The sequence below is a fragment of the Solanum stenotomum genome, unplaced genomic scaffold (genome assembly GCF_019186545.1).
Source record: "Solanum stenotomum isolate F172 unplaced genomic scaffold, ASM1918654v1 scaffold17538, whole genome shotgun sequence".
NCBI classification, from domain to species: domain Eukaryota; kingdom Viridiplantae; phylum Streptophyta; class Magnoliopsida; order Solanales; family Solanaceae; genus Solanum; species Solanum stenotomum.
This window is the reverse complement of record NW_026024602.1, coordinates 192,437-218,082: the sequence shown is the minus strand read 5'-3', so window position 1 is coordinate 218,082 and position 25,646 is coordinate 192,437. Positions and strand designations below refer to the sequence as shown.

At 31.7% G+C, this 25,646-nt stretch overlaps 5 protein-coding genes across 5 annotated transcripts; 3 read left to right on the top strand and 2 right to left on the bottom strand.

Moving 5' to 3' along the window:
- The first annotated feature begins 819 nt into the window (after nucleotides 1-819).
- LOC125850503 (putative cyclin-D7-1) lies at nucleotides 820-3,561 on the top strand. Its single transcript, XM_049530352.1, has 6 exons — nucleotides 820-1,140; nucleotides 1,519-1,605; nucleotides 1,725-1,823; nucleotides 2,027-2,204; nucleotides 2,535-2,668; nucleotides 3,214-3,561. The coding sequence occupies exons 1-6, from the start codon at nucleotides 913-915 to the stop codon at nucleotides 3,421-3,423; spliced, it is 936 nt and encodes a 311-aa protein (XP_049386309.1). The 5' UTR covers nucleotides 820-912; the 3' UTR covers nucleotides 3,424-3,561.
- Nucleotides 3,562-5,334: 1,773 nt separating this feature from the next.
- On the top strand, nucleotides 5,335-6,494 carry LOC125850501 (light-harvesting complex-like protein OHP1, chloroplastic). The gene is made up of 3 exons (XM_049530349.1): nucleotides 5,335-5,520; nucleotides 6,138-6,260; nucleotides 6,345-6,494. The coding sequence occupies exons 1-3, from the start codon at nucleotides 5,374-5,376 to the stop codon at nucleotides 6,411-6,413; spliced, it is 339 nt and encodes a 112-aa protein (XP_049386306.1). The 5' UTR covers nucleotides 5,335-5,373; the 3' UTR covers nucleotides 6,414-6,494.
- Nucleotides 6,314-12,501, bottom strand: LOC125850500 (uncharacterized). The gene is made up of 12 exons (XM_049530348.1): nucleotides 12,236-12,501; nucleotides 9,656-9,767; nucleotides 9,484-9,557; nucleotides 9,363-9,409; nucleotides 9,113-9,263; nucleotides 8,982-9,026; nucleotides 8,708-8,912; nucleotides 8,556-8,617; nucleotides 8,380-8,480; nucleotides 7,893-7,947; nucleotides 7,757-7,804; nucleotides 6,314-6,785 (listed from the first exon to the last, which is right to left on the bottom strand). The coding sequence occupies exons 1-12, from the start codon at nucleotides 12,420-12,422 to the stop codon at nucleotides 6,607-6,609; spliced, it is 1,266 nt and encodes a 421-aa protein (XP_049386305.1). The 5' UTR covers nucleotides 12,423-12,501; the 3' UTR covers nucleotides 6,314-6,606.
- Nucleotides 12,502-14,533: 2,032 nt separating this feature from the next.
- LOC125850491 (thaumatin-like protein) lies at nucleotides 14,534-15,516 on the top strand. The gene is made up of 2 exons (XM_049530338.1): nucleotides 14,534-14,642; nucleotides 14,724-15,516. The coding sequence occupies exons 1-2, from the start codon at nucleotides 14,579-14,581 to the stop codon at nucleotides 15,395-15,397; spliced, it is 738 nt and encodes a 245-aa protein (XP_049386295.1). The 5' UTR covers nucleotides 14,534-14,578; the 3' UTR covers nucleotides 15,398-15,516.
- A 79-nt stretch (nucleotides 15,517-15,595) lies between these two features.
- Nucleotides 15,596-20,647, bottom strand: LOC125850490 (uncharacterized). The gene is made up of 6 exons (XM_049530337.1): nucleotides 20,348-20,647; nucleotides 19,521-19,663; nucleotides 19,362-19,412; nucleotides 16,758-16,979; nucleotides 16,533-16,635; nucleotides 15,596-16,408 (listed from the first exon to the last, which is right to left on the bottom strand). Exons 1-6 carry the CDS (start codon nucleotides 20,434-20,436, stop codon nucleotides 15,823-15,825), a joined length of 1,194 nt encoding a protein of 397 aa, XP_049386294.1. The 5' UTR covers nucleotides 20,437-20,647; the 3' UTR covers nucleotides 15,596-15,822.
- Nucleotides 20,648-25,646: the final 4,999 nt, after the last annotated feature.

The window sequence follows — 25,646 nt, the reverse complement described above, 5'->3', positions numbered from 1 at the left end:
ATATTTGAGATATAATAAAAATAAAATGTGTCACGTAAATTGAAATAAAAAAAATAAAATGCATTTGTATCTAAGTTACTTTTTCTGGTTCAAAATAATTAATGTTTTAGCCTCTAAAATTTGATACAAACTAATTAATATTTCACATATCAAGAAATTATTTAATTCTTTTTATATATTAGTATAGCGTACTCTCTATTCCTAATTACTTGTCCACTTTCTCTTTTAAAGTTGTTCCTAATTACTTGTCATGATTTTGACAATCAAGAAAAGACAATTTTTTTTTTTACCTATTATACTTTCAATTAATTACTTTGAAAAATGTAGAACTTCTTGAAAATCTTAAATTTTTAATTCATTCACTTTATAATTAATAACAGTAAAATGGTAACCTCACTATGTCAATAATTATTTTCTTAATAGGTGTGTCAATTAAAAAGTGGACAAGTAATTAGGAACAAAGAGAGTACTATCTATCATGAACACACATATATTTATAATGTGGGAAGTTTAGATAGTCAACCAACTGAGCTAGCTACTAAGATCCCAAAATATTTTTCTATATATTTTTTGCTTCATAGAAATTAAATTAAATTTGCTATAAATTTCCCTAGCCAGGCTGTATATACTACTACTTCATATGACTCTTTACTCCACCAAGAATTTTAATACTACTATTCTAACTATATATTAAAGTTTACCTTAAGGTTTTTGTGCATGACACAAAGCACTAGAAAGAGACAAATTTATAAAATCCTTTTTATAGTTTTGCAGACTATCTTATCATGTAGTGATCATTTGCCTTTTGTCATCTTTTCCAACTATTTGTACTCTAAATTTTTCACTGACAAATTATAAGTCATTCTTGGAATAATTTAAAAATTATACTTTTTTTCTTTCTTTCTACAAAAGATGGAGAGTTTGCTTTGTGATGAAATTTGGCTAGAAAAAGAAGAAGGATTAAAAAATGATGTTGAAAATTCTTGCTTTTTTAAATCAAAAGAAGATTGTGAAGAAGCTTTTGAGATTTTATTAGACAAGGAAATAAGTTACATGCCTAAAATAGGCTATGTGAAGTTTATAAAAGAGAATTGTTTTATTGATAATGCAAGGTTCAAAGCTATTCATTGGCTTATTAAGGTAATTTCATCATCTTTTTTTATGAATCATATCTCCCATCTCTATCGTAAAGATGTAGATTCAGTAGCAGAGGCAAAATTTTCATGAAGATAATGTGTGATTTTTCCAACAAATAGAGTTTGAATGAACCCTTTTTGATCCCTCTATCTCTGCCCCTTAAGATCATGTCCATGTAGTATAGTCTCAACTGGTTCAACTGAATTCAATATTTTTTTGTACGAAATTTAAAATTACGTATTTGAAAATTTACTATAATTGTATCATGTATAAATTGTTCTAGTATTAAGATTCAATTTTTCTTGCATAGTAACTATTTTTTTTTTGTGTTTTTTTATCTCCTAATTTTATTTTTTTTAATGATTATGAACATATGTAAAGTCTCAAAGGAGGTGGAATCTCTCATTTGGAACTGTATTTGGTGCTGCAAGTTACCTTGATCAGTTTATCTCTTTAAACAAGTGCCAGGTAACAATATTAATTTATATTAAGTTTTTTTTAAGAAATATATTTTATTTTTTAAAAAAAACAATTGAATTCGAGTTAATTGATCAAATTTTATATTACACAATTTTATTTTTTTGTAGGGATGGAAATATTGGATGTTTGAGTTACTCTCAATTGCATGTTTGTCTGTGGCCTCTAAATTTCATGAAACAAGTCCCCCTCAATTGCTTGAATTACAGGTAGTTTATATATATATATATATATAAAAATATATATTATCATTATTGATAGATAGATTAACTCGAGTGTCAATCAGAAATAATTTTTTTTATTCTCATATGATAGGTGTAAGTCTACGTATACATTATTCTCGATAGACTATATTCGTGAAATTATATTGATTATGTTATTAATTGTTGTTGTTGTTTGATGATATTTGCAGATGGAAGGAGTTGGACATTTGTTTGAATCAACAATGATTCAACGTATGGAATTGGCATTATTGGAGACTTTAGGATGGAGATTAAATTCTACAACACCATATTCATATATTGAATTATTTCAATGGAGTATTAATTCACTCAAAAGTGTCAATGACCTACTTCTTCGAATTCTTCTAGGTAAAAAAAACACCACTTAAAACTCGAATTGATTTCTCGACTTATAATTATCTAAGTGAATTTCTGAGATAATAACGGTTAGTTGAGTGGTCATATGAGAAATCAANACTGTCAATGACCTACTTCTTCGAATTCTTTTAGGTAAAAAAAACACCACTTAAAACTCGAATTGATTTCTCGACTTATAATTATCTAAGTGAATTTCTGAGATAATAACGGTTAGTTGAGTGGTCATATGAGAAATCAATCACTTAAAACTCTTCTTCATTTTTTTCGAAGGAATTTAACTTATATGTACTGACAGACTGATTAATATTTATATGTTGACAGATGCTAAATTCTTGGAGTTCAGGCCTTGTGTGATTGCACAATCTGTTGTTACATGCATTTCTGAAGATTTGTCTCTATTAATAGATGACTCTTGTTTCAATAATTTTACTAGGCTCATACCTCAAGATCAAAAGGTAAATATTTACACAATCCTTTTTTAAAAAAGAAATAAATTAGAAAATAATAATTTCTTTGTTTTAACTTATGCCATATATATTCAAATATGTGAATTAAATTAACTAATATTCGATACGAATTTGAAAATATAATTAAATCTAGAAGCTAGATAAAAGGCACTATAAGCCATACTATAATTAAAAATACTTTGCAAAAAAACATGTATTAAGAAAACCTCTTTTGACTCTATAAAAATTAATTGTCACATCATGTGGAAATTAAGGAGTAGTACATCTGTCTCATATTAGTTGATCACCTTACTAAAATAAGAAAACATTAATTTTTTTTCTCATATTAAGTAAAGTTTCAAAAAAGGTCTTAACTGGGAATTGGTAAAACTACCCTTGTATTTATAATTTCATAATGTGTGTGTAAAAAGGAAGGTAATCAACTAATATGTGACAGAAGGATCGAGTATTATACTTAACTAAGAACTTCATTGTTGTTGTTTGATAATTTCACATATTAATTGATTATCTTTTTCTTTTTTTTTCTAATTTAGGATGATATAAGCAAGTGTCAAAGAATGATGATAAATAAACAATTCTTGATTAAGGAATTTCAAGAATTAATCATAACAAGTGGAGTTTTTAATTATGGCCCTTCAAGTCCAGTAACTGTATTGACAATGGATCAACATGACTTGTGTGATATTCCTCAAGGGGACATCAATTACATTTCTAATGCTAATAAACGTAAAAGGGAACGTTGACGAACGCGTCGGACAGACGTCAAGTGGTTGAATTTTTTTATTTTCGAGGACGAATTTATCAAATTTGATCGATTCTAAAAATGTTGTTTGTTAATTTTATGTTGTTGTACTAGCTAGAAGTTTGGGTGAGGATCGAGATTAATTATTATTATTATTATTGTTGTTTTATTGCTAAATAGCGAAGCTTTTAGCAACACTAATTTTAATTAACGATTGTTATTTCTCATCCTATATTTATTAGTGTCTTTTATGGAATGCATGATAAGATTATTTAATTTTCGGATTAAAATTAATTAGTTTATAATAGCATAAGATTTTTTGAACTTTACTCAAATATCATAAAAAAGTCACTAAAAAAACATTCGATTATAACTTTGCCTAGATAAAAATCAGAATAAGTCACCGAATCATTTTTTTATAAATAAAAAGTCATTCAGCTTAAGCTAATTAAGTTTTTGTTTCCTCCTAGTTATATTATGTGAATATTTAGGAATAATTAAGTAATTTTTTTGTTAAAAATAATAGTTTAGCGACTTTCGTGATAACTAAGTAAACTTGAGTGGTTTTTACTTTTTTATTACAAAAACTTAATTTAGTGGCTTTTATTTGTAACCATCCATAAAATCTTATAAGTTTGTAGCATATATAGTTTTTTGTACAAAATCATAGTATAAGAAAATAAAATATACTCTTTGTAATATCACCTACAACAAATTTTTATTAAAGTGTATTAAATAATTTACTAAGTTTAATTAAAGAATATCAACCAAAACAAAAATAAATAGGAATTTAGTTTTCTATTGTATTTGAATAATATAGAAGACCTATATATATACACTCAAATTAAATAAGGATTTTTTTTGTTTTTATTTATTAATTAATTAAAAAATATATTATTTGTATTAAATAATTGCATGCATGGGAAGAAGGGGAACGTGAGCTTTTATAGCGCGGGCTGTAGTTGTAGATATGGCTACGTGACCCCTATATTACATACTACGTGTTTCATTTTCGTCTTCTTAAATTAAATCTTTTTTTATTTTTGATGAAAAATTGACGGTCGAACGGTTAGTAATAATGATAAATTTATGAATATTCACAACAACTACATATCCAGTGAAGTTTTACATGTGAGGTCTAGGGAATAAGAAGAATATAGTGTATGTAAACCTTATCTTTAGCTCGTGAAAATATATAAAGTTGTTTCTAAGAGACTCTTAGCTTAGGTGCAACAATTTTAGGTGTAAAGAAAATAAAACAGTAATGAAAATATAATAACTAATAAACAAAAAATTAATTGAACAATACCTAAAAAAAAAAAACTTACCATTACTAAATCAGATATTATAAAAACTAGAAATTAGAAAATTTATCAATAACTAAACAATCAAATTGCTATCCACCCCTTTATATAGGATGTATTTAATATGGAAGAAAATGTCTTTCAAATTTTCTATATTTGATTGGTTAAGACTTTGAAAATAAGTTTATTAAAATTTAAAAGAAAATAACCTTTTTTATGAAACCAATAGAAACCAACTCAATAAGTGGCATCTAAAACCTTTAACTTAAAGGGGTATATAAATAGACAAAGTTCAACAAATAGACACAATATGATCATTCGCATCATACCACTTATAATATCAGACACATATATCTAATTATTCAATTTTACATAAATAATATTTATTTATGTACATTCAAAATTGAAAGATACATATATCAACTAAAAATGAGTTAAAAAATACATTTATACATCAAATTATTAACCAAAAATTAAAAGTAAGAAATATATGAGGTGTGAAGGAGGTCACATAATATGGTAGGAGTGGAACCCACTCACTCATAGAAAGTTATTAGAATTTTGGAGACCACAAAATAATTTGTTGATAAGGTAACACAAAAACAACACAATGGCTAAAAATATTTGTTCATTTTTTGTGATTAACAATGGCTTCACTCTCATCTTCCTTCCTCTCAACAACACTTTCTGCAAATTATTCTCAAAATCACCATTTTTTTCTGCCTAATAATCCCAACTTGAAAATTACCAAAAGGACCTCCTTCAACATTCAGGCTGCAAAGGTTCCACCTGGGGTATGTGCTTTATCATATCACATTCAAATAAGTTTTTTCTTTGATTGTAATTTTTTTTTTTATGTATCTTGAAATATCGATCATTGAGACTTAAAGTACTTTTTATGTTGTTTTTAATAATACAAATTTTATTATTGGAAAAACTTAAAATTATTTCATGTTTGAATTCATGATCAAAATAAACAATTTGACTTTCTAAATCTGAATTGTGCAACATAAATACAGACAAAGGAAATATATATATATATAAATAGTGGGGTGGGGGTGTCTTTTTTTAGGTTATACATAAATTGTTAAATCCTATTGGTATAAGACCTTTTTTTAATCCAAATTTCTGATTTCACCATTGTAGTAAGGTGGAGTCGGAAGAAACTAAGTAGGTGACATCTTAGGATTCATTAGTCCATGAAGATTCACTTTATTTGAAAATCAACGTTTGACTATAAAAATTTCAAATATAACTTGAAATTGTATTGAAATTTGGAGAACACCCAAAACCTGTTTTCACATATATATAACTATTTTTTATTTTTTTTGTTGACGTGGTAGTTTAAAAGTGGACCATAGTTACAATTTGATATTTCAAGTTTTTTGTAAATGAAACTTATATTGTGTAGGTGGAGTTGCCAAAAGAAGTACCAAAGTTGAGCAAACCCCTTTTGGGTTTTACTAATACTGCTGAGATATGGAACTCTAGAGCTTGTATGATTGGTCTTATTGGTACATTTATTGTGGAATTGGTAACTATACATCTTTTATACCTTTGAATATTTGGTTTTAATTGATTAAATACTATTGTAATCTTTGTGTGTTGCATTTTTCAGATTTTCAACAAGGGAATTCTTGAAATGATTGGTGTAGAAATTGGAAAAGGCCTTGATATTCCTCTCTAAATGTTGTATATCTTTAATTTCTTCATCAACATTCAGTAATGTACAACAGTGATACATTCATTATTCAAGAAAATTTCGAAATCTCTTCTGGTGTTTAGAGCATATCATATCTACAAAAAGTATATAGATACTTGTGAGTTGATGAACGTAATGTGCCTCGAACTTTTCGATCGAAAATATGTTAAGGAAACAACTACAGGACCCGGCTTATTCGAGTATCTATGACAGACACTTTGGCAGATGACTCGGATGACTCTAGTGCCTCCGCGAGTAACAATCTGCGATTTGTCCAAGCTGTTTCTGCCCACTGCTTCATTTTTTCACCTTCTGCTTTTCTGTTTTGTTGCACGATAAGCGTCTCTGCATACCCACCTGCATAACAACCAAGCAAGTTGATCCAGGTACTAGGATGGAATGCCATAAAATCACACTTGAAAAGATTCACTTTCTCAATGTAATCCCACAAGTGGGATCTGGAGAGGCTAGAGTGTATGCAGACCTTACACCTCCCTACCTTGAGAGGTTGTTTCCAATAGATCCTCGGCTCAAGGAAAAGCATATCAAAGCAGACCAACATAAATAATGGAAGTGAAGAAACTATGGCAAAATACCATAGAAAGTATGACAAAGCATTTTGAACAAAAAGAACAGTAACTACAACTAAATACTTTGATTATCGAAGTACAAGTGCCAGTAGACAGTAACAAAACTCGAAGGACAAGAAATTACAGGAGAAATACTACTACTACTAGTATTGAAGGATAAGTGAGACAACGCTCTACTACCTACTAACCTTCTACCCTAATGTGTCCTCCACAACCTCCTACCTAAGGTCATATCCACAGTAAGCTGCAACCGTCCAATATTTCTTTGGCCTCCCTCACATCTAGCACTACTAAATCTAGATAAACCCTTCAAGTACAAACAAAACTTTCACTGATTGCTGCAGCTGAATTCTTAATGAATTTCCGTATGTTTTTCCTCTCGAGTCAATTTAAACAATTCATCCCTTCTTAAAAATATGGAACTGAAAAGCAGGAGGCATCTATTACTTTGGCCATAGCACAACAATCTGCGAAGCCATGCTAACCCCTGCAATCTATAGCTTTGTTTCTTTCAGTGAAGACTCAAAAACTATAATGCCTGACGGAAGCAAGGGTTGCAGAAAGAGAGATCACGTTACCCTAAAGACGCAGCTTTTGCTACTACTACAAAGTATGTTTCCAGAAAAAAGATCTTGTAATTAGGGTGAAAGAGGAATATCTTGAAGAGGTCGGGCAATTCTGCAAAAGATGTGGATAAGAAGTAAATAAGATCCACTACATTTTAGAAGCAATGTATACCTCTTGCAAGGGCAAGAATATCCCTTCTAGACCGTGTCGCTCCAACACCTGTAAAAAGATATTGAATGGTTGTTATTCTATCTCTAGTTGATTTCTGAATAATGTAAACTTGGAACTTTTTCATTATTTGTCATACCTTCTACTTCCAAGGGTGGAGCTTTGAGCACTTCAATTGCTCTTCTATAGAGGCCCTGCATTATTCAATGAAACCCTTTAAGAGATAGAGAGAGAGAGAAAGAGAGAAACCCTGAGAAAGAAAGTATTTCATATTCAACTATTGTAACTGCAATAGGGTCACTCATTAAATCCTTTGGAATCAGGTCCTTGAAATGAACAGTTTCTTGACATTATTTTTGGATTAAGTTTTTTTCAGTATCTTCAGACGAAATCCTTAGAAACAAGCCCACCAACGTCACCTAGGGAATAAACCCTAAATTGTGTCCATTGAACCATGCATTCTTAAAAAAATTGGAAATGCATCCCAAAACCTACTCACAATGTTAAAACGAATTCCACCCAAAATCATTGTTACTGGGTTGACATTGCAATGGTAAAACAGAAAGTAAATGCATGTGGTGTATAGATATTTGTATATGCCAATGGCTCTGAGAATAGTTTCAGACCTCTTGAATCAAAAGCGAGCTTGACCGCTCCATGGCTGCTTTATGTCGATACATGAGAGCTATGCAGGTCAAAATAATACCTACCTTTGGATGATAATTACCTGCATAAATAAAATAAAAATCAATAGGATACAAATGATTTTTCATACATGCAATAATAAATTGATGTAGCAAACCAAAACACTCTTCTGCTTTCTTCAGTGCAGCAGTTAGTATTTCCTCAGCATCATCAAAATTCCTACAGCCACCCGAAAAGTCTGTGCATGAGGGAAGATATTGGAATATATGTTTATACAAGGGAAAGCCAAACATTTAAAGGAAGTCTTACCCCAAATGAGCCTCAAGCTGTCCTAGAGCACAAGTAGCTCCTAACAAAGTCTCCTCCAAATTCATGTTACAAGCTGATACGGACTGTGAATCAGTAAAATCTTTACGTTCTGATACATCCTGCATTGCCCTTTGATATAACTCCCTCGCCATTTGGAAATTCCGCTTACAATGCAGGAATTCACCAAAAGATAGTGCAACGTTGCCTATACATCACGATATCAATATATTGTAGAACTATGTCATCTGTGATGTCTCACAAGGCAAATCCTTACCAAAGCAACCTTTATCACCTTGAGCTCCTTCAAAAAATGACTGGGCTGAAATGAACATACACAATTTCAATACCTTAGAACAAAGAATAACACAGAAAGCAGAGGAAAAGTTTGACCACTATATTTCTCACCTGATTCAACATTACCATGGACCAACTCAACCAGCCCTTTCAATGCTTTTGCACGAGCTTCCAAAATGTCAGATCCACCACCACCAATCTCTAGCCTTATGGTTTCCAGCAGTTGCAAGCACATATCTGCAGTTGCTGATGAAAAATCATCCTACATTTGGAGAAATATTTGCTAAGTGATCCTATATTATATATAAACTATATGCCAAAAATCAGTTCAGGCAGACATCAGCAGTTCAACAAGTCTTACTTGATATGATTCTAAATAAAGCCCAGCAAGTGCTTCAGAGGCGGCAACTGCAATCATATGCCTAATTGTTACCATGGGAACTTCAAACTGTGGATTCTATCATAAGTGCCACAAGTTTTACCTCTAACAGCTAAAGATGACAAGCCCAAATCTTGAATTTTCTGGAGCTTCTCAATGGCTTCACTAAAATTCCCTCTAAAAACAAAAAAAACACCAGGAAAGGAGAATAAAACAATTAACTTCAAATTCCAGGTCATAAATTGTAAGTGGATAACCACATCATAAAGACTAACCTTTCAGAAAATAAGGTAGACATAGCAAGAAAAACCAATCCTTTAGCACTCTCATCCGACTGAGTTGAGTGGCACTGCTCAAGTACCAATTGAGCTTGCGCATATGATTCATCTATGAACAACACATGGAAAATCAAATCAAATTCACAATGACAGCAGAGAACCAAACTCAAGACACGGACTTGATAAGTTGGGAAAAGTAAAAAAAAAAAAAAAAACTGATTGAGAAGAGCATATGTACCCAATGTGGAAAATCAAAGTAGATTCATATTTTACAACAGATAAAAAATCAAGAAATGAACTTGATGACATGGGAAAAGTGAAAGACCTGATTTTTCGAGTAGGCATCTATGACCACATGGAAAATTGAAGAAAATTCACATTTACAACTCTCCTAAATTATAGGTCACAAATTTCACGAGGTCTTACATGGTTGACTGTCGCGTCTTTCTTTTTTTAAAAGTTATGTCCATTCATGAAAGGTGTTACTTGTAAAATAGTGACTTTTCCATTAGATCCATTAGAAAGCAACTCTTCTTAAGGACATGAATGGATACCTTCATTAGTCTATCTCTCTACATATGTATGTGTATACATACACATACACACACAAAAAAAAAAAAAAGTGCTTCAGAGGCGGCACATACATACACGCGCGCGCACACACACACTATTCTATAAGTGGGAAGCCCCAAATCAAAGTATTAAATTACTAAAGTAACCTCAAAATGTTGATGAACAAATATGTCCTTTCATAAACAAATATTTTTTTCATTTATAACCAGTACATGAACCTAGCTTACATTAATCATTCTTTTCCTCATTAGTGTAAAACGGTAGAACTTAAAGAGTTGTAAAAACTCAATATAGACTAAATACAATTTAACACAAACTAAATATTTACGAAATGTTATATTACTGCTAGCTATAAAATGCTATCAAATGGACTTCTCCTTGAGTTGAGTTGTTGCTTTGTCTTGACCGTTGTTTTGCTTTGAAATTGTTTCAGAGTTCTGATTGTGCACATATCATTTGCTGCTTGTAATACGATGACCGCTGAAGCATATGAGAAGACTATCTTTCCAGGATGAATAAGCGATATTGGTTAATTCCAGCTTTCTTTGAAGAGGATTTAAGACGGATACCTACTCTTTGCATTCAAAGACTATCTTTCCAGGATGGATAAGCAATATTGGTTCATTCAAGCTTTCTTTGAAGAAGATTTAAGCCGGATACCTACTCTTTGCCTAGAGATTACAAATGGAGCAGATGGGGTGAGGCCAAGGAGGGCAAAGTCTTATGATCCCACAAAAAATTAACTTGCCTGTCTAGCTTTCTCTATTTTCAGTCCTCCTTTGTATCGCCCTGTTGGGCTTAAGTTTTCTTTTTATGTTAATTTCTTTCCTTTTTGCACTTGTAATAGCAATATTTTGGTAGTAGACTATGTCTAAGGGGACTTAATCATAAGAAAATAGGTAACTTTTTTAAAGTATATATTCTATATGTTGAATCATTTTAACCTCTTTATATTTAACTGCCTTAGTGATATTCGAGCTCTGCTAAAAAAATAGAAGAGATGACTAATTAAAAATAACAATACTTCTTACCTAAATCATCAAAGTCCTAGAGATAAGAAACAAATTTTTTTTTGTATATATAGTGAAAATCTTATTTTATTTGGATAATAAATAATTTAATGTCAAATTATGGGCCTTCAGTCTGTTCTTTGAGTAAGAATGACAGTCTTACATTATCTTCACCATAATACGGACTCCAAGTTCTTATGGCAGAGAACGAGGAGATTTATCATCAACATGATGATTGGAATGAAAATCAAAAGCACACTGGGATCCTCGTGGTCCAAGACAATCAAACAATCAATAACAATAACGTAAGTATGAGATTTTTTTGGTAGTACCGGTGAACCAGATGGCCGTGGCCATGGAATGTGGGACGGAAGACTTGTAGTATTTCTCTAGATATGGCAAAAGTGAAAGACCCCGAAATGGACAAATTCATTATAAGTCTTCCAGCGTCTTCCTTATGTGTGATGCATGTGCCGTGTTCCAATAGATTATTCTTGTCATTTAGTAGCATTCAAATGGTTTATCTTGGAAAGAAGATTCCTAAGGATTGGCCTCTTGCTAGCTAATTTACCGAATAAGTAAGTGATTGAGGGCTCCAAACTCTTACCACAGGCTGGCTTCAACAAATATGAGAGTGAATCCAATTCTTTGTCCAAACATTAGTAACTATACAGTAGAGTGAATTTCCAAAACATATTAGAAAACAGAAATATGAATTCTTTGTTTATTTATCCTAGCAGGTTCCTGTCCTAACTCCTAACTACTACCTAAAGAGAGCATTAATGACATTTTCTTAAACCAAATCATCTTCCTCAAACATTTTTATCCATCAAAAACACATAATTAAACTCAATAAATGAACTTTAGTACTTCACAGCTTGGGAAAAGGGAAAATACCTATGACCCAGATGGGGAAATCAAAGCAAATTCGCATTTACAACACAAAAACAAACTGAAGACACCAATTCATTAGATTGGTATAGTGAGCAAAAACCTGATTTTTGTGCCCGAGCAAGGGAAATAGCATAATTGATCATTTGAAGAGCAACTGGGTTGGTTTTGAAACCAGTATTAACATTGTTGTTAATGGAGAAAAATCTTGTTGGTGGTGACCTGAAATCGGACACGGCGGAGCCACCAATTCTGGCAGCTCTAAAGAGCTTAGCTCCGATTCGAAACATAGTAAATGCTTCTGCAAAACCCTAAATTCAAAGGGTTTATCAGATTTGGGGTTCGATATCAGTAGCTTTGAATATGATGGAACTACTCCATTTATTCTTTAATTATTGAATTCTAAAAATAATAAGTTATCTCAAATTATTTATTATTTTAGAAGTTCAAAATAATTTATTTTTTAAAATTTTATCTTGAATAGTAATTGTTTTTTAAGATTACAACTACTTTAATGAAAAATGGGAGTAAAGAGTCGCTTCCATAAACGAATGAATGGAACGTCTGATTCTGATTGAACCAAATATTATTTGTTCCTGTTTTGTGTAGAAAAATTATTGATTTGAATTATTTTTTTGAAATCTGACTATGAGACAACCATCTCTACAACTTTTAGTATATTATCTTCTAAAATCATATTTGTTAATCTTTTTGTCCATCGGATTGAAAGGTTTAAATCTCCTAATCCACTATTCGAGAGATAATAGATGTGACCTGTGTGGTTTGTTTGAATATTATTTAATAGAAGGAGATTATATCTCAATTCTCAAGCAATAATAAAAGTAAAATAGTCGAATTCTTTCTAACGAAAAGAAACACAATATATAATTTGAGACATTAAGTTCAGTAGAATTATTTATTTATTTTTTAATATGTGAATTAGAACATCAATTTTTGTGTGTACGTGGCTTCTAATATTGGTACCTTAAAAAATTTATAATTACACGATACTTTTAATATCATAAATTTCAAAATAAGAGAAAAAAAATATTTTTTATTCTCATCCAACTTACATATATACCTTGTATTGCAAACAAAGCTTATAGTAAAACGGAGGGTAAAATTGAGAAATTAAAATATTTCTAAATTAATCAAATAGTTCATCGACACATTTGATTAAGTTTGAAAATTATATACATGCACATTTGAAAAGTTTTTCAAGACATATATTCATTAAAAGCCTATATTCGTTATCACAAAAGAGTAATACAAAATGATTCGTAATATATATATAAATTTGAGTCCGTCAAATATTTTTTATACATAAGTGGAAGTTTTTCTGTCAAATATAATATGTTTGCTACTATATCCATAATTAGGTGTTAATTAGATATTAGGGAACCTTTCTAATCCTTACTGTGAAGTTAAACGATAGCTTAAAGCTTAATGCAGCTTAATTCTCCCTTATCTTTAAACTTAATCACAATTCTTATTAGTGTAAGACAGTTCCCTTTTAACAAAAATAACTTGTTCATGTAAAAATATTAGGGTCGCGTGATAGCTGATTTGGAGATGAGTTATGTATATATTAGATTTTGCACAAGTAATACCATGTTTAGTAATTGGTTAGGGGTAAATTATTCATGAATAAAATTAATAAGGTGTTCGATTTGCAATTTAGAAACTCACGTAACTTAATACATGTATAAATTATGAAAATATTATGTACTATTATTTTATACACGATAAAAGGGAACAACTTTATTACAATATTTTTGGTCATCTCACCAGTCTCTATTTAACGATCATACGAATAAGAAGTCGACGATATGCTAATGCCTAATAGTAACAAGTTATAAGTAATTGATGCATGTAAAGAATGCGTATCACGAACAAATTATTTGATCAATACAAATTATTTGATCAATAACCACGGCCTAAATTGCGCAAATTCTTCACTTTTGATTCCGTAACCGTGTTGGATTCTCCAAAAATACACTACTGTTGAAGAATCCGACACACACATTGACATTGAGTCCGGGCAACATCGACCATGACAATTCTAGCTTCTGATGAGGGAGTCAATTATTTTTGAAGAATCAGACACCCACACATTTACATTTTCAAATAGTCCGAGCAACATAGACCATGACAATTCTAGCTTCTGATGAGTAGAGTTGAAGCATCTACACAAGCTAAGTATCTCCAAATCACATTAGGCTATAGTGAGGTACAAGTCCTCCACTTGAAGCAATGCATATGTGCCCTTTGTTCCCAAAAGAAAGGTAAAAAAGATACCATTGTTGGTTATAATAAACTAAAAACATACAGTTAAACAGAATGTTTAGTTTGTACTTTAAAAACTTGAGCTCTCCAGAGTTAAGCAGCTAGCTCTTCCACTCCCAACTAACTCAGTATACCTGAGCTTCAGCTTCTCGAAGTGAAAATGCAGATTTTAACTCATCTACTATGTATTGCACTCTGTTTATACGTCTTTCTTGTCAGCACAAGTAATTCCCTGACTCTTAATCTCTGTCTTTGTATGCACAATATTTTCTTGACTTGTTTTACTTTTTGTCATGTGACTGCAGATGGGACACAAATTATTCTAGTTAACAACTGCAGAAGAAGCATATGGCCAGGAATTCTTGGGAATACAGGGAAGATGACTCCTAATGATGGTGGCTTTCATATGAGAAGTGGTGATGAGGTAGTCTTCGATGTGCCTAAGAAGTGGTCGGGTAGGATATGGGCCAGGCAGAATTGTCACTTTAATAACACTGGTCAAGGCTCATGTGATACTGGAGACTGTAATGGTCAATTAAAATGCCGGGGGTTAGGAGGTAAGCCACCGGCTACTGTTGTAGAAATGACACTAGGCTCATCAACTTCACCCCTGCATTTCTACGACGTGAGCTTAGTCGATGGCTTCAACGTACCAGTTTCAATGAGACCAGTAGGTGGAGGAGCAGGTTGTGGTGTGGCGGAATGCGATGTTGATCTGAATATATGTTGTCCATCTGCACTAGAAGTGAAGGTTGATGGGAAAGTGGTAGGGTGCAAGAGTGCTTGCTTGGCTATACAATCAGCCAAGTACTGCTGCACAGGAAAATTTGCAGATCCCAAAACTTGCAAACCTACTATTTTTGCTCATCTATTTAAGGCCATCTGCCCCAAGGCTTACAGTTATGCATTTGATGAGTCTTCTAGCCTAAACAGGTGTAGGGCTACAAGGTATGTCATTATCTTTTGCCCTCCAAAATAAGAGTTCTGGGAATCTGTAATACAAGTTTCATGTACCTTAGGACTGGATGGAAACACATGTCCATCTAGAGGCAGTTTGTTGTCCTCTACTTATGTAACTCGAGTCTAAGCAGAAAATTAATGGAAAGTCAGTGAACAGCAATATTAGTACTAGTTGAGATTCTCATATTGTGATAAAAGTCACCAAAATAAGAACACATTCAATAGTCGATGTTCTAAATATACTATAACCAAAATGAATACAGCATTACACTAAGATTTTGGTTAAACAACAAAGGAAAAGAAGAAAAATTGCAAGTGTGACATGACAAAGAGGAAAGACTATAAATTATCCAGAAAACACTCGGCATTTAACACACAATGTTATTTGTAATATTATAAAGATATATTAAGCCGAAGAACCTGGTATTGCCTAAAACATGTACATCATGCAGAGGTGTCTCTATTTTCTTCCCCAGGCATGGCTCCACTAAAGCTATTCTGTGCAGGAGGGTCCTGTGTAGGTGGACCTAGGCCTAGCAATAAGGGAGCCTGTTTCTTTTCGTTACTTGACATAGTATCCTCATTCCTATTCGCAGCCCAAGCTCTCAGAGGTGGTTCGAAATGCTTACTAGCAACATCAGGTGGTAATGCATCCTCTCCAGGGAGAACAACTAGGCCTTTCTCTCTAAGAGAAGAAGGCTCATTGTAGCAGGTATTCCAGAGGGAATCTACAAGCTGCCTCTCTTCTTTAGCAGCACCAAGATCTTCAGGTGACATAGAGGAAATCCCCCTAATTCGCTCCTGGAGTATTTGCTTGAGTTTCTCATTTTCTTCAATTGATGAGGAGCCAGCAACCTCTCCTGTCTTGTCTTGGGCAAGCTCAAGAAGTCCTCGTAGGGCACCCTCTCGCACTTCTCCATCATCACTAGAGGCTAGATGCATCATAACTCGAGGAAATCCTAGCTCAGTCACTACATTGCAGTCTGAATGATTCTCTTGCAGTAAATAATGGATCACGTTAAGGGCTTTCCTGCAAAAATACAGAAACTACACCTGTCAGAAAAGGAATATAAAATAGGAAGTTTTACTGGAAAGCAGCAGCTTCATCAATGGTTAATTCAGAAACATCTAGTGCATGAAATAGAAAATAGTACCTTTGAAATCTCACATTCTCCGTACTCAAAGCATCTCTTAAAGCTGCATAACCATTTGCAAGACGAAATGCAGCAATGGCAGGCTTGTTGTGCCTGATTAAAGCTGTAATAAATGAAAAATAAAAAGCTAATTGATCAGCACTACTGGAACACAGATGACATGACATCAAAATTTAAAGGACACAATTAACTAATAAATCATTCAGCAACAGGAAAAGTACCCACATGAAATTGCACCAAGAGCTTTTGTGCGGGCAGTAACATCAGAATCTGAGGTGAAATTTGACAGAAGAGGTTCTAGGCCATTAGCTTCCATTACCAGCTGTTGGCTCCTCGGGTTGTTCTGAACAATTGTACTTACAACTTCTGCCGCTTTGGCTCTAATGTTTGCATGGGAGTTCTTTAAGTAACCAAGAAGAGGCACCAATCCACCAATTGAGTTCAGATCTGCCGAATTAACAATAAAGGGAGAGAGCATAAGATTAAAACTATAATTACCTATTGAAGGCTCCAATAGAAAATGACAATAAAAATGAGTAAAGAGAACAAAATCCCCAAGGAATGAGGAGGGAGAGGACGCAAAGCAGAAACTTCAAGAGTTGATAGTGAGGAATAGCTATGAGCCAGAAACACTAACAAAGTATAGACCACTTCCCCCAGGTCTCTCTGGTCCTCTTCCCTTTTTCTAATTTCCATAGCAGTACCAAGGAATACCTCCCCCAGGTTCAAGTGGCTCTTGAGAACCGATATAGCTTAGTCATAGGCATTCCAGATAACATTGATGCTGTAAAGGATGAGAGACTAAATGGTTTCCTTTGTTTCATACTCTTTGATCCTCTTAAAGCTCTTTTACTGTAAGTGTTCCATTCTATCGAAGGAAGCAACCAACTACCGAGCTCTTAAAGAGGCACCAGAGTCAAAACATCTCAAACTGTAGGACATACCTCTAGGTTGAATAGAAGACTTGAGGACCTCATATTGTAGAGCACAATAACACCAAGAGTACATTCATACAAAATACATATTAAAAGAAAATTGTGACTGCTTATATAAATAATCAGAATTAAGCTTGGAAAAAAGCAGGGCAGAGGAGGATCAGAGTGATGTATAATATGGACTAAATAGTGTCACAGCTTTGTCCAATATGCTTCATTTTTATTTTCTTTTCAACAAGTAATTATTATATGAACACAACCAATTCCAATTACATCCAGTAGGAACAGAGATAAACATAAGCTAATTAGAAGTGACATCCAAGAGGATTACATGTGACCGAGGTTTTTATTTGTTTGAATATGTGATTATGGAGCACAAACATCTTCAATAGAGATTAACATGAAGTTGCATAACTTTACTGAGCACTTATTGTCACACATGGTTTTCCTTAAGATGAGTGGATGTACGTTCTTGAATTAATCGGAAGTAAAAGATGAGAGCAATATCATTACTGCTATTTTGTGGCAGAACGAAGTTCATCAGTCTAAGAAAAAACCAATGTAGAACTATGTTGCTCGGACTCTCCAAAAATGTTGCCGCACCCGTGTCAAATCCTCCAAAAATGCACTATTTTTGGAGTATCCGACATGGATGCTGGTAAGTAGCTACTGTACAGAAATGCAGGATGCTTGTCAGGGGATAATTCACAAAACATGAAATAATTAGTCTTGGCTCCTAGATGAACACAATGATATGAACTACCTTGTCAAAGAACAGGTCAGCAAAAGAACAAACTCATATAATCAATGAAACCACTCCTTGATCAGGGCTTTTTTTTTAATTGTCGAGAAATTCCGAGGGCCAGTGGTGCACGGGAACCAGTTCAGAACTAGGCAATAATTGGTACACACCACTACTCTTGTCCACTTGAATACCGTGATTTTGAATGTGGCAGAGTTCAAACACATGACGTCCAAAATTCAATTAAACCTACATGATATTATTAAGTAAATGGACCTTTGGCCGATTGGACCCCAAAAGCTAGCTTAAGAGGTGAGGATTGAGCAAAAGACCATATAAAGAGACAAGGGGCCATTCTTTCAACCAATGTGAGGTGCTAACTCTCCTCTGAACACCCAGAGTGGACATCTAGAGTGTGAACAATTTAACATAGGGGCCTAGTATTCAGTAAACTAAGAATATATTGGTGTACCTCTAACTCCATATTAAGAAATGGACCTTGGGCCTAAATCAACAACAAAAACTAGCTCATGTGACAAGAATTGTCCAATACTATAAGGAGACAACAATTATTCTGATACGAATGCTAGAAGAAAATCTAGACGAGCAACATGTGGAGATAATCTATCTTAGTTTCTTTGTTTTAAATAGTGTTGAAGATAAAGGAAACTGAAGACATATAAATAATTACACTATATAAATATATAACCAGTAATTATTTATAGTAGTTATAAGCAAAAGTTATTACCAGCCGCAGTAACTGTTTCTATCTCTATCTATTAGGAGTTATCTTTATGTTTATTATAAATATGTGTATTTTAGGAGAATTCTGGAGAAGAAAAATATTGTTATTGTCTTTGTATCTGGAGATTTGTCCACTCCATACGGACATAGTTATTGGTTAATGCAGTGTTTAAGATTCTTGCACTTTAATTAACGAGTAAAGTTTCATTTTCATCTTAGTTTCTATCATATTCCCTCAACTAATGTGGGACATTCTAACAGATATATCATCAGATAAAACCTTCCATAAATCAATCAACTAGGCCTCAATTCCAAACTAGTTGGTTTTTAAGAATCATGTAATACTTGTAAATACCAAATCATGATATGCATATGTTGCTGAAGACCTAAATTACACCAAGAACTCACCATTAGCCATGTCAATTGATTCAACATGTTCTTGTAGCTCATCCAGCATATCTGTAAAATCATCAGGCCAGCAAATAAGACAAAATGAGCAAAACTCATAAACATGATTACACATTATCCAGAAAAACTAAAAAGCCCAAATGCCTCAAAATCAAGCACCTTCAATATCTTGGGAAGTCACTCCCTGTGATTCCAAAACCTGCTCTGGTGTTTGCATGACAAGTGTAATCTCCTTCATTCTCTTTATTACATCAACAGTTTGAGCTTGCATAGCCTCCATGAACCACCTCCTGTCCTCCTCACTGACCCACAGTAATACAATCAACCAATAACTTCAATATAAAACCAACTTTCACAGAAAAGAACAAATAAAAATAGAAATTTCATTCAAATTACTACACCAATCAATCAATCAACGACAATAAGATACCAAGTGTAATTCCACAAGTGGGATTCGGGAAGGATAGTGATGTTGTTTCCAATAGACCCTCGACTAAAGTAAAACCATTACAACACAATTCGAAAAACGAAAACAACTGAAGTAAAAAAGGCAAGACAAAATGCTAAAAGAAACCATGACAAAGCATACTAAAAAGGAACAATCCCTACACCAATCAGTGAACAAATAAAAATAGAATCTTTATTCAAATTACTACCCCAATCAACCCCAAAACCAATTTGCCTGCTACATAAATCCTCTTTATCAATTCCACTCATATTTCAACTATTTTTAGCTTGTCCTCAACCTACAACACCCATCTTTTATACTACAGCCTTTGAAAACAAGAACAATGAGCCCGCCCCTCTACCCTTCTCCACTTAAACACAAGAGGCTTAGTTCGCACAGCACACAACTCAAACCTATAAACTATCTGAACTATAATTACTATTCAATCGAAAAAACCCATATCAAAAGTTTCAATCTTTTTGCTATAAAAGAAAGAAATTCATTATCATCATTATTGACAAGATTCAAATTTGGTTACCTCAAATTGCGAGAAGGAGGATTGGTACCATCAGCATGAGATAGACTCCATTTCAATAAACCATCCCAATTAGGTCCTTCTTTCGCCATTTTTGATTTCGTAGTTGGATTTTTTGGAGTTTGATTTTGGAGAAGAAGAATTTATTGAAGGGATTTTGGAGAAACTAGAAGGTACTGGAACTTTGGAGAAGAAGGGATTTATCTTGGAGAAGGGTTTAATATTTGTTTATATTAAATTAAATTAAATAGAGGTGTGGTATATTGATAATAATAATAGGGATATAATTACCTCAAATTTAATTCACTCATAATTTTATAAAACGTAAAAATCATCTCCACATTCAAACTTTACTTTCAAAACATTTTTTTCCTCTTTATGTAAAGTCTTTTTTATATTATATATATAATAATAATAATAATATAATATAATCATCTTGTGATAGGTAAAATATAACAATATTTTTATGAACTTGTTACAAAATGAAACATTACGTTTTTTTTTTTATAATTTTATTATAATCTTAAGTGTATTGTCTACCTTCTACGTACATATATGTATGTGCTTAGGACATTTTTAACTAAAATGGACCTTCAAGAGATGATCGAGAAACCCCCCTCCCCCCAAATTGCTTAGGGGTTGCACTATGTTGCGTGGACGAGATCTTCTCTCCTTTTTGAATTTTTTCTCTCACACACTTTTTTTATCTTCTTTCAATGAGGAAAAAATAATAATTTTTCATATGAATAAAAAGTTAAATTTTCATTAGAATCACATGTATTATCTACATATATATATGTACGCGCTTAGATATAAATTTCACTTTTTGTTTATGCCTATTTTTTTTATCATCTATCTATATAAATAAGTAAAAATTATATAAAGCACATACTATAATAAACAAATAACTTCATGTCCCTACTCTTTCATAAATTACGAAATTCCCTTCTTTTTTTTGTGTTGCGGATTCTTTAATATGCGGTCGAATACTTTAATTAAGAAGCTGTAATTATCAGGTCAGTGCGTTAAAAAAGGAATTTTAACAGTTTTATGTGTTAAGTAAGGGATTTAAAAATTAACTGCCACAATTCACGCATTAGTAATTTTGCCTAATAATAATGATCTATGTTACTATTTTATGATTCATGTCTAATAATTCTCAAATTTGATACTTTAGGAAGTACTTTTAGGTTACTATTTTATGATGCAATAAATGAATAATGTTATGTTTTGCTATCTGCCAACATTATGTAATTGTCAATTTATTATAAAAATTAGATTGGTATACTATGTGCTTTTTATAATTTTTACATAGATTAATAGTGTAAAATAGTTGTGATGTGTGTCAAAGTTAATAGAGACAACATTTAAAAAAGGTATCATTTGAATCAATTATATATCATATACATAATATATTCTTCTAAATTTTGTATCTACTAATAATAGAGTATCAAAAGTTGTATTTTTTACCAATATTATATATCATATACATAAAATTTCGATATTTATGGACGGAATTTGAGTTTTCATGCACAAAATAGTTTTCTGGAAATTAAGTAAAAGATTATAAAAAGTTAGAGTGATTTTAGTATAAAGTTTGTGTATATGATAGTTGATATCTTTGAAACTTTGTCATGAAATGATAAAATCATATCAATTTGAAATATTTTAGGCACCTATGTATCATATATCTAATATTTATGTAAGTAAAAAATATTTAGTATCATCTTATAAAATATAAATTGTACAGTATTGTGTGAACAATAAAATTATGTCATTTTAAGATACATAATTTTGTATCATATACTTAATATGGGAGATGAAATTTTGTATCGGATTCACTGTAGTAAGATCTGCATTGACATGTATAATACTTATAATATAGAAAAATTAATAAGGTATTAAAATACAGTGAAAACTAATTTAGAAGCGATATAAAAAGTGTGGAAATAAAAACTCTTCAAAAATAGAATAATTAATTACTTAGAAATATAATGTAGATCTGGAGAGGAATACTACAAAACACTTAATGTTTCTTCAAAACAGTAAAACTTCACATCTTTACAGTAAGTCAGTCAATAAATAACTACTCTACATTAATCAATTCATCATTTGCCAATAGAATGGAAGCCGCATTTAGCCTTATAGGTTCATCATTCTCGCTAACGTATCCGGCATTGACCTTGTCGGTACCATATTTCTATAACAGTGTTGCATATCTTGAGCGAAGATATTCACTTCGAAAAAGAATCGATGGGACCTTGATTTCGTGGCTCAGAAATTCAGCAAAAGCAGCTACATATGTTCCACAGTCGCTGCAAACGGAAAGAAGATACATTATAAATTGAATTAAATGTGTAAATAAGATGAACACCAGATACATTATCAAACTTTAGGGGTTGTGAAATCGGAGTTTGAAATGGTTGATTCTTTTGCACGTCTGGTGTTGTCTTTGGCACATTATTCTTTGTTTCTGGGTAGAAACTCAACATTTCAGTATATACCAAGATACTTTATTTTTCAACAATGAAACCTCAATACCAACAATTGATAAAAAATCGATGTTTTTGGGTAGAAACTCAACATTTCAGTATATACCAAGATACTCTATTTTTCAACAATGTGTTTCATCAACAAATGTAAAATTTATACTCAATATCAACATCAGATAAAACATCAGTGTTTCTGGTAAAAAACTCCAGATTTCAATATATACAATAAAACTATATTTTTCAACCATATCTTTCACCTACAAATTTAAAAGTTAAACTCAAACCCAAACAATCAGTGTTTCTAGGTTAAAACTACAGATTACAATATACACTATATACGTTTATTTTTCAACAATGTCTAAAATTAAAAGCAAAAGAAAGACATACCATGGGTAGTGTTGGTCGGGAAATGGGAGGGGCAACCTTTCTACCCCTTTTCTTTTTAGTTTTTGCATCCTTTGCTTTAGATGATGATCCCACTTCCGTTTTCGATTTTCTCTTGGTAGAAGTTCGATTCGCCATTAATGCCGTTGCATGCAAGCTTTTAGACCTCTGTTCAGTCAAGTTGGGGTGTTTAGATTCAAAATTTTGTTCATTGTTAGGTGTTATTAATTGAGAAATCCCAATATTAAAAGACAGATGATCCATTGTGACAAATAATCCAAAATCGATTGAAACAAAAAAATGATTTTGAAAGAAAAATAAAGAAGAAGATAATATCTATTTTGAACTTTGAGACTGTTGAATCGTTTGAAAATTCAATTGCTTTGAAAGCGATAACTGGTTTGGTAGTGGAAAAGATTATAAACGAGGTTTTGGGGGTGAGGAAGATGGATTTGGTTTCTTTCATAATTAAGTATCCGGAAAAGAGAAATTGGGGAAAAGTAGGAATTTTTGGATTTTTATGAAAAAAAAAGGGATTAATTGATAATAGGTAAACATATGTAGTGTACTTTAATAATTTTGCCAATAAATAAAGGAATTTTGATCATCTATCAAATTAAACTTTGAAAGGCCTTTGAGTCCAATTGTTTATTCTTGGCCCAATAGATTTTCTCAATCCAATAATTATATATCCACATTAAATTGGGCCTCATTCATAATATCTATTTCCATTCATCCCTAGTGTCATGTCCCGCCAGACTCTAAGTCCATGACACTAGTCCCTACAATGACATGGATCTCATTGCACATTTTTAAAAAAATAATTTTTTTAAAAATAATAAAAATATATTTTTTAATCAAAGTCGAAAAACAACTTACAAAATAACATTGTAAGTTTATTATTCTTTTCTCCTATCCACCCAACATCCCCTCGCCTTGATTATCTCAATCCTAACTCTCCACCATATCTCACCCTTATAGAGGTGTAGTGTTTTACTGAATAATATATAAATTATTTTTGAGATACTAATATTTTAATTACTTAAATAATATTAGAAAATAAGTTTAAAAAAATCACTTATTTTAAAAATATATATAAAAATACTTTTCGTGAAAAACATTTTCCTCCGTTCAAACGGTTCCTAAGAAACTCTAGAGTAATGTGTTCAGTTGCTATATTCTGGAGAAGCCTATGGCAAAAATAATTTATGTTTTATTTTACTTATCTTATATTAAAAATAGATTTTTGTAATTCATCTGTATAGCAAATTAAGAGAAATTTATTGTTCATTTGTTGTAATATTACCCTTATTACTAAATAACTATATAAAGTATATATTATTTCCTCTATTCTATAAAGTACTTTAGTAAACAAATAAAATATCCCAAAATAAAGTGTCACTTTCAAAATTTAAGACAAAAGTAATATTGTATGTTTTTTCAACCATGTCTTTGTATCAAAAAACTTTTTTCTTAATAATGCATAATTTTCCTAATAGATAGAGCTCTATTAGGAATATATATTATTTTCCTATATATAGTATATATTATTTCCTTATTAAGTAAACTATACTTTCTATAATTATTTTTTTTAATAAGTGTAAAATAAATAAAATTAACATTTATTATAAGACGAAAAAAATAATTGTCAGATTTAAATTTACAAAATATAACTAGAAACTCTTTGATAAATATATATTTTTTAAAAATTATGTCAAATCAAGGAATTTTTTAATTCCTGGAAGATTCTCTAGTGGCGTTTAAAAAGTCTTCGAGGTAATACACAAGTTGTTCTGACAATCATAGAAATATATACAAACGTGCATTGTTTAAATTGGTCTTTTTGTCACCAAATTTATCACGAACTTTTTGTTTGTTTCACTGGAAATGTCTACATCGTGTTACATGAGTTTGTTTCCCAATCACTATGAGTTACGCTGCGGTGTAGTGGTCGATATGATTGTTTTACTTTTAATTAGAGGTTTCGGATTCAAGTGTTTGAAGGGGTTCAAGTCTTGTATATGGAAGAAAATCATATTGAGCGAGAGTGTCATTCTCAAATGGAATCGTGAGTGGTCGTTATGACTGTTTCACTCCTAATTAGAGGTTTTGGATTTAAGTGTTTGAGAGATTCAAGACTTGTGTATGGAAGAAAATCATATTGAGAGTGTCATCCTCAAATGGATCCCGCAATGCAAATGCACAATCCAAATTTAATTAAAGCTCCAATGATTTTAATCTAGAACTAGAATATATAAGTGAATTCACTATTTATTACTCCTTCTAGTTCATATATAAGTGAATTATTATGATTTTCTTATAGTTTAAAAATTAAAATAAGTAAGTTCTTTAAAGTTTGAGAATTGTTGAGACTTTTTTCTATTCACCCTTCTTTTAATGAGATACTTAACTACGTTACATTTTAT

What these genes read in the sequence shown, in the direction of transcription:
- LOC125850491 (XM_049530338.1), top strand. Translation starts at nt 14,579, where the DNA reads ATGCAGATTTTAACTCATCTACTATGTATTGCACTCTGTTTATACGTC. An exon ending in CGTCTTTCTTGTCAGCACAA is followed by an intron (nt 14,643 to 14,723) that starts GTAATTCCCTGA and finishes ATGTGACTGCAG; the next exon opens with ATGGGACACAAATTATTCTA.
- LOC125850500 (XM_049530348.1), bottom strand. Translation starts at nt 12,422, where the DNA reads ATGTTTCGAATCGGAGCTAAGCTCTTTAGAGCTGCCAGAATTGGTGGC. An exon ending in GTCATCTTTAGCTGTTAGAG is followed by an intron (nt 9,410 to 9,483) that starts GTAAAACTTGTG and finishes ATATGATTGCAG; the next exon opens with TTGCCGCCTCTGAAGCACTT. An exon ending in TCCACCCTTGGAAGTAGAAG is followed by an intron (nt 7,805 to 7,892) that starts GTATGACAAATA and finishes ATCTTTTTACAG; the next exon opens with GTGTTGGAGCGACACGGTCT.
- LOC125850501 (XM_049530349.1), top strand. Translation starts at nt 5,374, where the DNA reads ATGGCTTCACTCTCATCTTCCTTCCTCTCAACAACACTTTCTGCAAAT. An exon ending in CTGCAAAGGTTCCACCTGGG is followed by an intron (nt 5,521 to 6,137) that starts GTATGTGCTTTA and finishes TATATTGTGTAG; the next exon opens with GTGGAGTTGCCAAAAGAAGT. An exon ending in GTACATTTATTGTGGAATTG is followed by an intron (nt 6,261 to 6,344) that starts GTAACTATACAT and finishes TGCATTTTTCAG; the next exon opens with ATTTTCAACAAGGGAATTCT.
- LOC125850503 (XM_049530352.1), top strand. Translation starts at nt 913, where the DNA reads ATGGAGAGTTTGCTTTGTGATGAAATTTGGCTAGAAAAAGAAGAAGGA. An exon ending in TCTCTTTAAACAAGTGCCAG is followed by an intron (nt 1,606 to 1,724) that starts GTAACAATATTA and finishes ATTTTTTTGTAG; the next exon opens with GGATGGAAATATTGGATGTT. An exon ending in TCATACCTCAAGATCAAAAG is followed by an intron (nt 2,669 to 3,213) that starts GTAAATATTTAC and finishes TTTCTAATTTAG; the next exon opens with GATGATATAAGCAAGTGTCA.
- LOC125850490 (XM_049530337.1), bottom strand. Translation starts at nt 20,436, where the DNA reads ATGGCGAAAGAAGGACCTAATTGGGATGGTTTATTGAAATGGAGTCTA. An exon ending in GACTTCCCAAGATATTGAAG is followed by an intron (nt 19,413 to 19,520) that starts GTGCTTGATTTT and finishes ATGATTTTACAG; the next exon opens with ATATGCTGGATGAGCTACAA. An exon ending in ATCAATTGACATGGCTAATG is followed by an intron (nt 16,980 to 19,361) that starts GTGAGTTCTTGG and finishes TTAATTCGGCAG; the next exon opens with ATCTGAACTCAATTGGTGGA.